The sequence below is a fragment of the Helianthus annuus genome, chromosome 13, assembly GCF_002127325.2.
Source record: "Helianthus annuus cultivar XRQ/B chromosome 13, HanXRQr2.0-SUNRISE, whole genome shotgun sequence".
NCBI lineage: Eukaryota > Viridiplantae > Streptophyta > Magnoliopsida > Asterales > Asteraceae > Helianthus > Helianthus annuus.
Window position 1 is genome coordinate 35,009,448 of NC_035445.2, and position 16,544 is coordinate 35,025,991.

Here is a 16,544-nt window from a genome sequence, read left to right on the forward strand (position 1 = left end):
CATATATAGCAAAACAATGTAATGTAAATCAATGTGCCAGCATGCTAAGTTAACACACATAGCAAAACAATGTAATGAAATCATGTACTATAAGTGTACTAATGAACATAGCAAGCATATGATGTGAAAACAGGAAAGCACGAAAGTAACAAGTAGGCACATGTGTTTCACCCCAAAACGTTTGAAAAACAGAAAAAGAGGGGACTATGTACTCACCTGAGATTGCTCAATAGACTTTAGATATCCACCAAGCAAAGCTAGAAGATCACGGATTCAAACGACACCTAATATAGGTATCTACATTAATAAACGGACCTATCGGAGGATCGGGTAGTACGAGGGTTTGTAAACCAAATAAGTATGGGAACTTATGTAATACGGTTTAACAAAGCCTACATACTAAAACGAAAGCTATCCTAAGTGCTTTTGACCCGTTACGACCCGTTTAGGTAGCTTATGCTACTTTAACGCGTCGTTCGCGTAAAACGCGTTTGGAATGCCTAACTAGTCCTATGACAAGTAAAATATGCCTTAACATGCTTAATATTGTTGCTAAATCAGTTTAGATATCAAAAATTATGTTACATAGGCTTAAAATGAATTTCGGTGCAAAAAGGGTATTTTGGTAATTTTCCGAAGGCATAAGAACTACTTATCATACAACTACTTAAACGACGTGACCATAAGGTATAACCTCGGAAGGTTATTCCCTATACAACTATGGTCACCTAAACTATTTGGTCGGATCCTAAAGATCGACCAAATGGGTCGGGTTCGAAAGCATAAGCGATTGATTAGATCACTTACCTTTACGACCCTAGACAAGCACAATTCTAAAAAGCGACGAGCTAAACATGCTAGAACATGTTTAGTAAATTTAGAAAACAGGTTTGGTATTAAAACAAATGGTTTTAATACCCTAGAGTAGTTTGGTTACAAAATACACGAGAAAACGAATTTTGGCTGAAACTACGACTCGTCACTGAGCCTAGATAACGTGGTAATCAGTAGGTATAGTCACTAGGGACTATAACCATCGTGATTACGCTCACGTTATGAAGTTCAAACGAACTTCGCGTTGACCATAAATTAGTTAATGCAGAAAGTCAAACGCAGTTTGACTTTAACGCTAAAATGAACGAAAAACGCGAAAGAATACTTACAGAAGGTCCCCGCAAGGTTTGAACCCGATTCACTCTCTGGTAGGAAGCATATACTTCCACTTAGAGAGTGTAGAATCTGATTCAAATGTGAGGAATGAAGGGAAATGGGTTGGGGGGTATTTATAGGTGTAGTAGAACCGTTAAGATCGTTCCTCGTTATCCGAGATTCAATCCTAGCCGTACACATCGAGCCCATAGTTTTAGAAAACCAGGGAGCCCCTAAACCAGCCCATAGACTCAACAAAACCATGTGCAAAGGTGGGTAACAACTGGAAATGGCTGGAATGCAATTCTGCTGATCTGGGCATGGCTTACGGACCGTAAGCATACCCATACGGTCCGTAAGGACCCTGCAGACCAACATGTTTTGCATTTTGACAGCTTTGGTCCCTGTGCGCGTATGGTCGTGTTTTGGCACTTCTAACACCCGTCAAACCCATTTTTAAGCTCCATAAGGATGTTAAACTATGGGGAACATGCTCAAAAATATGCCGGATGTCGGTTCGTTTGGCCGTACGATTGCGTTGTTCGGTTAATTACGACGGAAGTCGTAACGGACGCAAAAACGGTCCAAATTGCGCGACGAATGGATTGTTGACAAGCCAATAACTAAAACATAATTTTTTAATGATTACATAAATTTTTGGATGTCCGGATGTATTCAGAACGTAAGTTATGCGCGAAAATGCAAACTTATGCACTTTTTGACGCTTTTAGTCCCTGAATGAGCATAAAGTTTATTTTAGCACACCGAACCCCTCGAAGCCTATTTCTAAGCTATGTAAAGGATATTTAGGGTGTGTTTAACTTATGGTCATGTTCTCGAATGTTACAGTTCAGATTGGCGTACTTTCGCAGTTTGTCAATTTTAGTCCCTATAAGCGAATAAACTTGATTTTGCCATACCAAAGCCTTCAAAACTTATTTCTAAGTTATGTAAAGGTTATTTAAGGTATGTTAAGCATAAGTTGATGTTCCAGAGTATTTGTCGCGTTTAACTGATTACGTTTATGCACCAGTTTGCGTATAATTCTCTAGAAAGCGATATGGAGTTTGAAATTCAATAAAAGTCAAAACATGAAAAACATCAAACATAAAGAAACAAACATAACTGAACTGTTTACAATGATTACAAGCACAAATGTCACATAGTAAACGCACGCGCGATGATAATTTTAGTAACAGTGTAAATGGAGGCGGCAACAATGATAATAATGTGGTTCAAGCCCCAATACTCAAGAAAATGAAAGTTGCAACACCTGGTTACACTTACAAGGAATTTCTTGCCTGTAAACCGGTCGAATTTGCAGGCAATGAAGGGGCGACTGCCGCACTGCGTTGGTTAGAGAAAACCGAAGCAATAATTAAAATAAGTAAATGTGCCGAGGAAGATAAGGTCATGTATGCATCTCACCTCTTCAAGGAAGAGGCATTAGAATGGTGGAATACGGTGTTGTAAGCCAAGGGAAGTGACATGGCTTATGCCATGAGTTGGGAAGAATTTAAGCGAGAGGTGGAAAGAAAATTTTGTCTCGAATATGAAAAGGAGCAAATGGCAAATAAGTTCCGGAGCCACCGAATGGTGGATGTTGACTGTCAAGGGTATACTTCGAAATTCTTCGAGTCTGCCAGAATTGTACCAACTCTGGCTTCGCCAGAACAGGTACTTATTTCTCGCTATATTTGGGGTTTAATTAGCGAGATTCGTGATATCGTCAAAGCTGCAAGACCCCACACGATTGACGATGCGGTGGAATTGGCCAACACCTTGACTGATGGGCTGATACGCACAAGAGAGGAAAAGCGGAAGAAGGAACTAGCCCAAAAGATTACCCAAGGCTTCCGTGGGGGTAATACTAGTAATTACAAGAAAAAGGGTATTGGGCAATCTAACACCCCGCCATTCTGCGGAAATTATAAAAAGAAACATTTTGGAAAATGTATGGAAAATTGCAATTTCTGCAAAAGATCAGGCCACCAAGAAGAGGATTGCAGGAAGAAATCAGTAATCTGCTACAACTGCGGCGAAACAGGGCACTTCAGGCCCGACTGCCCGAAACTGGGCAAGCCAGCTGACAACAAGGCCAAACCTGCAGAAGGAACTACTAAAAAGAATGCAAGAGCCTTCCAGCTGACTACACAGGAAGCAGATCTGATCCTAGATGTGATAGCTGGTACGTTTCTGGTACACAATGTTTACGCAAAAGTATTATTTGACTCTGGTGCAAACCAAAGTTTTATAAATACTTCATTTTGCCAAGCTCTTAACCTACCTTTAACCAAACTCAGGCAGATTTATACAGTAGAAACGACCGATGGAAATTCTGTTAACATAGATAAGGTTTTGCAAAAAGGAAAAATAGAACATTCAGGCCACAAATTTTCTGCAAACCTGCTACCTATGAATTTAACTGGATTCGATGTCGTGCTAGGAATGGATTGGTTAGTATCCAACCATGCTCGAATCCTTTGTGATAAGAATTCCATAGAAATTCATACACCTGCAGGAGAAGTAATTGTGATCACAGGAGATAAGCCACATAAACCAATGAAGTTCATTTCAGTAATGAAAATTGCTAATTATGAACGGAAACAAGGAATAGTGTATATGATTTCGGTAATCATTAACACTAAAAGTAAGAAACTTAAGGAAATTCCTGTAGTATCAGAATACCCGGATGTATTCCCAGAAGAACTACCAGGATTACCGCCCAATAGGGAAGTAGAATTTAGAATTCATCTAATTCCCGGAACTACACCAATAGCTAAGGAACCCTATCGGTTAGCACCCACCGAAATGCTAGAACTGAAAAAGCAGTTAGATGACTTGTTAAGCAAAGGATTCATACAACCTAGTTCATCCCCTTGGGAAGCACCAGTGTTGTTTGTGAAAAAGAAAGATGGTTCGATGCGAATGTGTATCGATTATAGGGAATTGAAAAAGGTTACAATTAAGAACCGATACCCATTACCTAGGATTGGCGATCTTTTTGATCAACTTCAGGGAGCTAAATATTTTTCTATGATAGATTTACGCTCCGGATATCATCAGTTGAAGGTACAAGAAGAAGACATACCTAAAACTGCTTTCAGAACTAGGTATGGTCATTACGAGTTTACAGTCATGCCTTTTGGACTAACAAATGCTCTGCAGCATTTATGGACATGATGAATAGGATCTGTAAACCGTATTTGGATAAATTCGTAATTGTCTTCATCGACGATATACTTATTTATTCCAAAAGTCAGGACGAGCATTGTGAACATCTACATGCACTCTTAACTTTGTTAAGAAAGGAAAAGCTTTACGCCAAATTCTCGAAGTGTGAATTTTGGCTACAGGAGGTGCAATTTTTAGGACACATGGTGAATCACGAAGGTATTCACGTAGATCCCTCCAAAATAGAAGCGATCACCAAGTGGAAGGTCCCACAATCAGCTACCGAAGTTAGAAGTTTTCTAGGATTAGCTGGCTATTACAGATGCTTCATAAGAGACTTTTCTAAGATAGCTGTGCCATTAACTAAGCTAACCTGTAAAACAGTCAAGTTTGAATAGGGACCCAAGCAAGAAGAGGCCTTTAGGATCTTAAGGCAAAGGTTAACAAACGCCCCAATTCTTGCCTTACCCGAAGGGACAAAAGATTTTGAAGTCTACTGCGACGCTTCTAAGCTAGGATTAGGATGTGTGCTAATGCATCGCAAAAAGGTAATTGCGTATGCCTCAAGGCAATTGAAAAAGCACGAAGAAAATTATACGACTCATGACATAGAATTAGGAGCGATAATTTTTGCCCTCAAGATTTGGAGACACTATCTGTATGGAAGTAAGTTTACCGTTTATACAGATCATTAGAGTTTAAGGTATATATTTGGGCAAAAAGAATTAAACATGAGGCAAAGAAGATGGATGGAAATTCTAAGTAACTACGACTGTGATATTTAATATCACGAGGGAAAGGCAAATGTAGTCGCTGATGCCTTAAGTCGTAAGTATCATGAGAAACAAAGACGAGTTCGTGCTCTTAAATTAAATCTACAATTAGATTTAATGAAACAATTGAAGAATGTACAGGAGACAACAATCAAGGATGATGCTGAAGGAATGAAGGGACGAATAAAGGAATTAGAACAAGGGGCTAATGGAATTTGTAGATTCCACGAGAAAAAGATTTGGGTACCTAAGCAAGGAAATTTACGAAATAAGATTTTAGAGGAAGCCCATAAGTCTAGATATACCGTGCACCCTGGTAATAATAAGATGTACCAAGATTTAAGAAATAACTTCTGGTGGATAGGAATGAAAAAGGACATAGCTAGATATGTATCTAAGTGCCTAACTTGTTTACAAGTTAAGGCAGAACACCAGAAACCTTCAGGGTTACTCTAACAACTAGAAATGCCTGTATTGAAATGGGAACTAATAACAATGGACTTTGTGACTAAGTTGCCCAAAACCCGGAAAGGTAACGATGCAATCTGGGTGATTGTAGATCGATTAACCAAATCAGCTCATTTCCTGCCAATAAAGGAAACCTTTAGCATGGAAAGATTGGCTAAGTTGTACGTTGATGAGGTAGTATCTTTACATGGAGTTCCACTCTTCATTGTATCAGATAGGGATAGTCGCTTCACTTCACATTTCTGTACGAGCTTCCAAGAAGCAATGGGAACATGATTAAATTTAAGTACTGCCTACCATCCCCAAACAGATGGACAGAGTGAAAGGACGATCCAAACCCTGGAAGACATGCTCAGGGCATGTGTAATAGATTTTGGTGGAAACTGGGATGACCACCTACCCTTAATCGAATTCTCCTATAACAATAGTTATCATGCAAGTATCGAAGCTGTCCCATTTGAAGCACTGTATGGACGAAAGTGCAAAATTCCAGTATGTTGGGCAGAGATAGGAGAAAGTCAATTATCAGGTCCCGAAATTGTACAAGAAACCACCGACAAGATAACTCAAATCAAGGAAAGACTGAAAACGGCTCAAGATCGCCAGAATAGTTATGCAGACAATCGACGCAAGCCACTGGAATTCCAAGTTGGGGACAAGGTGCTCCTGAAAGTTTCTCCTTGGAAATGAGTAGTTCGGTTCGGTAAGAAACGAAAGCTGAGTCCGAGGTATATAGGACCATTCACCGTTACCCAACGAATAGGACCAGTTGCCTATCGATTACAACTACCAGAAGAGCTAGCCGGAGTACATGATGTATTTCATGTATCCAATCTTAAGAAATGTTTATCTGACGAATCCCTGATAGTACCTCTTCAAGACATAGAGGTAAATGAGAAGCTAAAATTTGTTGAGAAACCACTCCAAATAGAAGACAGGAAGTTCAAGTTCCTCAAACACAAGAGACTGGTACTAGTCAAAGTGAAATGGGATTCGAAAAGAGGACCCGAATACACATGGGAGCTGGAATCGGAAATGAAGCGGAAGTACCCTTACCTGTTTCAGTAAATCTCGAGGACGAGATTTTAAATAAGGTGGGGAGGATGTGAGGACTTGCACGAAATTGTCCTAAAACGCTCCGTAAGTAGAAACCCGGACCGCTAAAACCCTAATCCTTGTGAAAAATCAAGAAATTCAAATTTTTTGATCGCTCGGGGGCCGCGTAAGACTTAAGGGAAGCTTACGCGGGGCGCGACAGCTTGATGGTTCGACCTGATAAGCTTTAGGCCACGTGTCAGCCACGTGGCGGGCCTACACGTGACACGCTAGCCCTAGCCGTACCTAGGGTGGCCCTCGCGGGCCGCGTAAGATATTGTTAGAGTTTACGCGGGCTGCAACAAACTCAATTTTCTGCTATAAATAGGTCGTGCATGGGGCTTGCTTCTGTGTTCGAAAATTTAGTTCAAAACGCCCATATTCTGCTTAAAAATGAGTGTTAAGGTATCGAGACGCTGCTACCATTACAGGGTAATAACTCGATCACTGCTACGATATAATGTCCGATCGATTGAAACCGATCCGATGGATGTTTAAGTGATGTCCGAATTCGGGCTATACTTTGTATTCGTCGTGATGGTTTTGATTTCGTGAGTTTATCGTAAATGTTATATTAAGTTACTGACCTAGTTTCGTGTGCATTGTTATTTAACTAGGTTACAAGGCTAAATCAGTAGGCAAAGTTCTGTCCAACTAAACTTGAAATGTGAGTCATTCTCTTTTTATCAAATTGCATTACAAAACCCTAAATGTTTTCCAGTTATATTTTTCAGTGATTAAGTCTTTGCTAATCTTTAATTACTTGCAGTTTGTGGGGGTTTTGTGCACATTACTACTAATGATTTATCACTCTTAGGTGGGCGAGCCTAATTAGTGATATGTCCACAGTCATAGATCCGGTCGAGTGACAACTGGACCAGATAATTAATTGATAAGGAAAATGTAAAAACTCTTAATGCTGTAAATTGTAACAATGTGTCGTTTTGTGCAAATTGAATGACTCTCCAGTATTTCCCCGCTGATAAAATCTTTGTAAACATGTTTCAGGTGATTTACTGTGAACCAGGAAAGAGTGCCGCATAGCACTACGACTTGAAGAATGTGGCTCAGTAAATAAAATAAATAAACATGTTTTTTGTAAAACAGGGAATTTCCCCGTGAAATTCCTTTATTGTAAATTATGGGGTTTATCGCAAAAATGTGAAATATAATAATTGGGGGTTTTCAGTTTAAACGATCCTGTTAATATTTCCGCTGCCAAATTAAATACAAATACCACGGGTGTGACAACCGTCATAAATCCAGGTATCCGTACAATTAATTAATATTGATTAATGCTTAATGACTGTTCTTAATTACAACTGATGATATAAACTGCTTTATGATTTCTATATCATACATACATGTGCATCACATTTCATACTGTCACACCATTTATTACATACAAACTTTAGTGACAAAAACGATGCACAAAGCACGGTTAGCACAGTTAGCGGATAATTCAGAAACATGCTGACAATGTCAGTACATAGACAGACAATGTTTTGAGACCCCGTAAGGGCCAGAGATAAGGTACTACACTAGTATGGAGTGTAGGGAAGTAATGACCATAACACTGCGTCATTAGGTGATAGTTTAAGTGCCGGAAAGTGCCTAAAACCCACTCAAAATGCAGAATTCTGCATTAATCATCAAAAATCAGCATTTTAACATGCTTGTAACATGCAAAAATATGGCAAAATGGTCCTGTATGCTTTATTAAGTATCGGGAATTAAAAGTGTCACAAAAGGGTACTTAATGAACATTAAACGGAATAACTTGACACTTTAATGAACCGGTGTAACACCCCAAAATGTGCAATTTATTTATGTTATTTGAAATGTCTAGACAAGTTATATTTAACCTAGTTAAGTAGTTATACTAGTAACTTGATAGGAAGAAAAGTTAAATGATAAATAAACAAACTAAGAAAGTGAAGGGACTAAACTTGTTAAAAAGAATAAAAGTTTTAATTAAAACAAATAAAGGAAAAAGGGAAAACACAAAACACACGTACTGGTGTGTTTGTGGGATCGATCAAGAGGGAGAAGCCAAGAACAAACCCTAACTTTCAGAAAATCACAAGATTAGGAAGGAATTAAGGGCCTAAATTGATGCATGAGCTCCAATCTTTAACTATCTAAGCTTGTTCAACACAAGGTAAGTCGAAAATTATGATTTGATGATTTGTAGAAAGTGGGTTTTAACCCAATCATGAAATCATGTGGAAATCTTGTGTAATTCTGAGTTAGGAATTCGTAATAGACTGAGGATTTTGTATAATTTTGATTGTTTGGATGATTAGGGTTCATACCCACTTGTTGTAGGAAAAAGATGAACATGATGAATTATGATGATATGTTTATGGAGGTGAATTGATACATAATCTGAATGTGATAGAGAAATTAGATTAGTTAAGATGGTGTAGGATGAAAGAAAGTCATGAACTTGATTGATTCTTGTTAGATTAGAAGGTGAATAAGTAGGGTTATGCAATAAATACTTGTACTTTGTGCTTTGTTGATAATGTGCACATCAAGTGTTTGACAAAATGCCTTAATGAAAATGCTAGTCATATAAGCCATGAACTTGTGTGAATTGAACATGTTTATGAAGCATGAGTAAATTGTATGATGATTTATCGATTGATATGTGTAAATGAGCATGAAACATGAATTAAAAGAATGAATGGTTATATGTAGGCGTTAAGGAAGAAAGTTCGAGTAAAGTGAAGCAACAAGGGGATCAAGACCGAGGTACGCTTCTTGTACAAATTTTTGGTTTCATCATAGATATGTGTTTATCAATAATGTGTTAATTCGAATCAAATTGGAGAAAGATGTATGCATAGACCCTTCTCTTGAAAGGGTCGAATGATGTTATTGTAAGTTTAGAAGGAATGGTATGAAGTCCGTTGGAACATTTTACCGTGCAAGGATGTAAGAATGTAGCAAAGCACAAGTTGTGAATGTCACATTTGTTTCTAGCCCGTAAGTTAGATTCTTGGGTTAAAGAAAGTAATTTTTGTTCTAATGAGTTTTTGATGTTGTGGTCATGTAGGTAAATCTCATGTCTAGCTATCAAGCTCCGCCCGGTTCGAACACGCCTCAAGCCCGTCAAGCGTTCCGCATTTTGTAAAAGTCAATGTTTAATACTTTGTCACTTATGTTTTCGTCTAGTAGTTAAACCTAGTTTTATTATGTTTGTCTTTTGAAAAACTTGTCGTAAGTACGTACATAAACTTAATGGTTTTGCAAGTAAAACATGGTATGTTTTGATGTGTATGTTGTGTCTTTCGAATGATTTTGGATTATGTAAAACAGGGGACCGCTCGTTTTTCAAACGGGTCATGCCCAATTTTCGTTAGAAAAGTACGTTGTTATTTAATAAATTAAAAAAGAAAATTTTGGACGTTACAACCGGTATCTAACCGAACAATCGGACATTACCCGGAATACCAAAATATTGCTAGAAGCATTGTTCTACTTTTTCTGAGCTAGTTATGGTTCCCAAACACTTTAACATACTACATAATGCATGATACACTAAAACACTAGACTTTTACACTTAACCCCTAACTAATTACCTACTTTTACCACCAACTTACACTTAACCCCCCCATATGATATTTACGGCCCAAATGGGGTGGCTCCACACTCAAGATTCATCTAATCTTACTTAAATCTTCCAATGATTTTCCTTGGGATTTGATTTGATATTGTTTGTACTTCTTAAGACATAAAGACCAATGGATAATAGAGATTTGAGGATTATAAGAACATAACCATCTTCATCATCCTCACAACTTCACCACAACTCTCTCACCCTCTCCCTCACCTCTCGGCCGACCCCTCTCACACACACCACCATCTTTTTCATTCCAATCTCAACCATTCTCAAGTGTACTCAAGGTGTAAGAAGCCGTATTAGAAGGATTGGTGGACTCGGATCTTGAAGGACCTTAACCGTTTGCTTTTATCCACTCAATTTTCATCATTGTTCTTCCCTAGCTTGAAGCTAGTAGTAAGATTTTTTCTAACCTTTGTTACTCTTATTTTTAGTGGATAAAAGATGTATTGTGTTGAAATCACTAGAACACTAAAAGACTTGAACTTGAATCTTGAACATAAAGTTTACATATGATGATACATGGGTGAAATGATATTGTTTAGTGCATGAATGATATTTGCTAGTTGATTTCTTGAGATGATGATGTTAATCATCACATGAAGCTTGCTAGGTGATGTTTAAACATTTAATCTAGCAAGTGGAAGGATGATCATATAACAACATATGATAATCATCTTCTAGTAAACACATTAACTTGATAAATGAAATGGTTTCTTGGGAAATAATGAACAAAGTAACCTAGTAATCTTATAAATCTAAGATGTATGAGTGATTTTTCCAAAGAACCACGTTTAAAATATGATTTTTAGAAGATCATGGTCTTTACTTGAACTTGCATTATTTTTGGTGATAAAATAAGTGTAGAAATACCTATGAAGCAAGAAGATGTTATGAATAAACATCTTTGCAAAATGTGTTTACAAGTTGTAAATATCTAAAACTTCCAAGAATGAAGTTTACCAAGAAGTAAATATATTTTGGAGGATAACTAAGGCTACTAAACACTTTACCAAGTTACTACGCGTTTTTGGAAAGATCAAGTTCATGTTGTATTCTAAATGGAATAGTTTTTGCACTTGGTAAGTATAATATTGTTTAGGGTTGATTGTTGATCATTATGTGTTGATTTTTAAAAGAAAATGATATGCTAAATAGCATGGACACCTCCATTTTCAAAGGAAACTATGGCGAAATTTTCTAAAAATACCAACACCTAGAAAATATTTTCTAAACAAGTGTTTACTAGTGTATTTTAAACTATGTTTTTCAAATATAAACTTTGCCATAATTTTTGTAATAAAATACAAATATTGGAGGTTGGTTTTTGTAAATAAAAATGGATAAATATATATTTAGAATATATATTTTGTATTAAGACACATGTGTGAATATTTGTATACTTTGTGGAATAGTAATATTATTTTAGGATAAAATAATGTAACATACAAATACCAAGAATTTACAACTCCAAAATAATACCAAAAATCACAAGGATTAAAATATAAGTTACACACTTGATATCGTGAAACCGAACGAGAAAACGTAACTTACAAAATATTCCGAAAAATATCATTACATATATTTTTGGTAAATATTATTTTGGATACAAGAAGTGAAAGTATGATTTTTGGGAAAAATATATTTTCTTGGGAATACATTATTTTTGACAAATACGACATATATATTTTCTGAAGTTAAACTTGAAAATATATTATTTTGAGAATACAAAGGTACATGTATAAAATACCCCCATCCTTGGGAAGGAAAATACTTGAGAAGTATTAATACAGACTATTGTCAAACAATTATTCCAAAACGAAATATAATTTAAAGTTAAAATAATTTATTTTAACAAATAATTATAATTTTGAATAACATAAGAAACGCAACTCAAAAACGTTAAACTCTAAGCCAAGGCACGGCCCGTTCGTCTAATAGACGTTAGTACACTGTAGGTAGTCGTGTTTGCTGTGGAGACTTGAGTTGCTAGTTCTGAAGACGCAATACTGTGAGTTCATGTCCCCCTTTTCTTTTAACTGTTTTCAGTTTTATACTTCAGGGGTGAAATACATGTTACAATTATTATAAACGTTTTATACATGGTATGATTAGCTTAAGGAGGGTTTACTACTAGATCATGTGAAGGGTGGGTACGACACTTAAGGCCATTAATCCTTGTCATAGGACCGAGGGACATGAGTGATAGATCTATTTGGGTGTAGCGAGCCCACACCCATGGGGTCCAGGGTGGCCCATAGTGGTGACTATGTCTTCCAGCCGGAGGCCCGGTACAAATTTGCTGGGTTTGAGTCTTCCTGCACCATTTCACACATACCATTGGCTTTGCAACCCATTGGTGATCTCTTTTTCCTTATTGCTACATACCAGGGACTTACATTCATAGAGACATACTTTAAAGGTTTATACATACTCACATACACATGAACTCGCTCAACTTTTGTTGATGTTTTCAAACTACATGTATTTCAGGGAACTAATGGATCTGGCAGGGGTATGCATGTGTCTTCAAGCTGCGTCGTGAAATAAAGATGTTATCCATGGTTGTTGAGTTTAGAGGGTGTATCCTAATCCTGGACGGGATACATGTTTCTAAGCTCAGGTTTTATTTAAAGTCTTTTGTGGAGTCTTTATGAACTCAGTTGAACATGTCATGGTTTGTAATTTAAATTTGGTATCGATGTTTTCAAGACAAGTATTGTGGTATTTCTAAACTTAATTAATGGATAAACATCTACTGTTTTTTATCATATAGCATTGTTATGATTGATTGCTATGGTATTAAGAAGTCACACCAAAAAAACCATGCTTCCGCAAAAGCCAGGGTGTGACAGCTTGGTATCAGAGCATCGATCGTAGCGAACTTGGATTCTTTCTCGAGTCTAGACTACGATCACTAGGGCTCTCACGAAAACATTTTTACATTGCATACACAAAATGTCCAGATCCAGGAAACAAACATTTTTACAAACATAAGGCACAAAACACATTTCAAAAGGTCATGTTTAAAATTCAGTCTTAGAGACTGAGGGAGTTCAGTCTTAGAGACTTGGGAGGTTCAGTCTTAGAGACTGGGGGAGTTCATTCTTAGAGACTGGGGAAATTTAGTCTTATAGACTTAGGAAATTCAGTCTTAGAGACTGGGGAGGTTCAGTCTTAGAGACTGAGGGAGTTCAGTCTTAGAGACTAGGGAGGTTCAGTAGAGACTGGGGGAGTTCAGTCTTAGAGACAAGGGAAATTTAGTCTTAGAGACTAGGGAAATTCAGCCTTAGAGATTGGGGAGGTTCAGTCTTAGAGGATGGAGAGGTTTAGTCTTAGAGGCTGGGGAAATTGAGTCTTAGAGACTGGGAAAGATTGAGTCTTAGAGATTGGGTAGTTCAGTTTGAGAAACTGGGAAGGTTTTAGTCTGAGAGACTAGGGAGTTCAGTCTAAGAGGCTGGGTGGGATAGTCTGGGGAAGACTAGGATGATTACATGCTTACATTGTTATGACTTACATGCTTATTTGATGATTATTGATATACGTGCACATGTGTGATTGTTTTGTCACAGACACTATGTCATCTTCTTCTGAGAGTGGAGTATCCGATTCATTAGACCCTATGGCCATAGTCTCAGATGACGAGATAGCCACAGACCCTAAGGTTTTCACTTCAGACACTACGAGCAGCGACGATGATGACTTTCAGCCATTCGCTTTACCAGATTTTGGAGATGGCATACCTATAGCTGATGGTTTTCATGATGGGGATCTACTTCTTGTCCCGATCCCTGCTCCTTTTCCCCTCGCTGCATTTCCTTTGGAGGATCTGCCTCTTGATGATATGTCAGACGACGACATCGATCTCCTTATTGAGGGTCCCCCTAAGGATGCCCAGGATGGCGGGGATCCGGTTGATGATGATGTCGCTATTCCGTTTGCAGAGATTCCAGTCGATGACGATGTTGTTATCCCTCTTGTTGAGATTCCAGTTGCTGATATTATTGTTGTTCCGTTGGTCGAGATTCCTGCTGTTGAGATCTCATCTGACCATTCAGGTCCTGATTCGTTTGATTCGGTATCATCTGTTACTTTACAAGCACGGGGCGTGCAACATTATCCCACTGACACTGATTCCGACATAGCGATTTCTGCCACACCCATCTTTCCACACGACTTTGACCCTGATCATGAGATTGAGTTTGTACCTGACGAGCAGCCTTTTGAGGCACCTGTCATACCTGATGATCAGCTCTTTGATATACCCGCTGATTTTGAGTATGCTCCAGCTAACCCTGAGCCTGAGATTGCACCTGAGGCTATACCGGCACACAACCCACTACCTGTGCATGACCCTCTCCCTGTTGATGTACCTGTTGTCGCACCACCTTTTCCGGACCCTCTACCTGCACCCACAGACCACGCTCCTTTTGCTACCCATGTAGACCCCAGATATGCTCACACTCACAATGGGTGGATTGAGGACGACGACGACTATCCTCCTTTTGTCAGACCCGTTACTCCCCCATCTGCACCTGTTCATGCACCCATTGATATCGCTCAGTTTTACCCACACGAGTCAGATATGCACCGCACAGATTTGCCAGTCACATTTCTTCAGGATATCCATCCCCCCGTCCCGGGGAAGGACCATCGAGCCAGCAGGCCAGTCACGTACCTTTTATGTCAGTAGCCGATCATTTCATGCCACAGTTCACACACGCTGCTTCTTCTTCTGCACCCACGGGCGAGCCACTTATTTGGTTTCCGCCCAACGTGATGCCTATATATGATCCATACCATCCCTTCCACATTGGATATTCGAGGGATGATCTGCTTGTATCCTTGCAGCTCCAGCAGGATATGTTGAGTCTTAGAGTCACTGAGTTAGAGAGGATCCCGCGCCCTCCGTTTTGCACTTGTCAGTCACCATTCGCGATTCCGCCGGCTCCTCTTCAGTCCTATCTAGAGTTTGGCGCTCGTTTCCTCACTGTGGAGCAGCAGATTGCTTACCTGCTGCGTATTGTTCACGCACTTGAGGAGGATTTAGCGCATTTGCGCAGGTTGATTTTCGTTCCTCTACCACCTCCTCCTCCTCCCCCATCAACTTAGAGGTTTTTGGTTTGATGCAGATATCACGCTTTTGATGAGAGTGCAGCTATTGAGCCAGATTGTGCAGCTTTTTGAAGACCACATGTTGACTTTGACTTTTGACTTTTGATTGTGTGTAAATTGTTAGACGATTCGGACAAGGGTGATGTGAACCTTAGTCTCCTTTGATGTATGATACTATTGTGAAACTTGTAAACTATACTTATGGTCTTGATATATGATAGCTCAATCGCAACATTCTCATTATATGCATTGTTGGATTACTTGTTTGTGTTATGACATGGGATGTTATGTATTTACTTGTGTTGATAAAAGTCATTACATACGCGTACTACATACTTATATGCATAAGACCTGACCTATATAATCTTCTTATAGAAGATGCCTCCACGAAGGGAAAATCGTTTGCCCACTACCGAGGCCGAATTACAAGCAAGGATCTCCCAAGCAATAGCAGATTACGAGGCCTCACGCGCTGAAACTAGCGGGTGTACCTCGAGGAACAACCCACCAGATGGTAATGTTTAAGTCGCTTGGGACACATTACGTTACCATTGGATATCCTATGTGCATTTGCTAATGCTTCCTATGAATGACGTTACTTGTACAGGCTGTACCTTTAAGCAGTTTTTAGACTGTAAACCGCTAAATTTTGATGGCACCGGAGGTGCTGTGGCTTTTGTTCGATGGACGGAGAAGACCAATTCAGTGATAAGAATGAGCAAATGCGCACCAGAACAACAAGTCACCTACATCTCCGGATTGTTCATAGACGGAGCGCTTTCATGGTGGAATCTCCAAGTCCAAACTCTGGGAGAGGCAGCAGCATACGCTTTGACTTGGAATGAGTTAAAGGAACTCATGCTTAAAAAGTATTGCTCCAGGGCCGAAATTCAAAAGCTGGAAACTGAATTCTGGAACCTCAAGATGGGCGGCACGAAGATCGCCGAATATGTGCAGAGATTTCACGATCTATCTCACGTGGTACCATTCATGGTCAGTCTGGAATTCAAACTCGTTGAGCGTTTCATTTGGGGGTTGGTACCTCAGATTATGAGTATGGTAACATCGTCAAAGCCTGCAACAATTACTGAGGCTATCGATCTGAGCGTGTCACTGACCGAAGAAGCTATCAGGTTAAACAA

General features: G+C 38.9%; 1 protein-coding gene and 1 long non-coding RNA gene across 2 annotated transcripts; both read left to right on the forward strand.

The window, feature by feature from the left end:
• The first annotated feature begins 8,676 nt into the window (after positions 1–8,676).
• On the forward strand, positions 8,677–9,897 carry LOC110902722. The gene is made up of 3 exons (XR_002571361.2): positions 8,677–8,820; positions 9,363–9,416; positions 9,721–9,897. It is a non-coding gene; the product is annotated as an uncharacterized LOC110902722 (long non-coding RNA).
• A 3,967-nt stretch (positions 9,898–13,864) lies between these two features.
• Positions 13,865–14,980, forward strand: LOC110900922 (calphotin-like). Its single transcript, XM_022147778.1, has one exon. The coding sequence runs from the start codon at positions 13,865–13,867 to the stop codon at positions 14,978–14,980; it is 1,116 nt and encodes a 371-aa protein (XP_022003470.1).
• Positions 14,981–16,544: the final 1,564 nt, after the last annotated feature.

Excerpts from the sequence above, each read along its gene's own strand:
- LOC110900922 (XM_022147778.1), top strand. The coding sequence starts at position 13,865 with ATGTCATCTTCTTCTGAGAGTGGAGTATCCGATTCATTAGACCCTATG.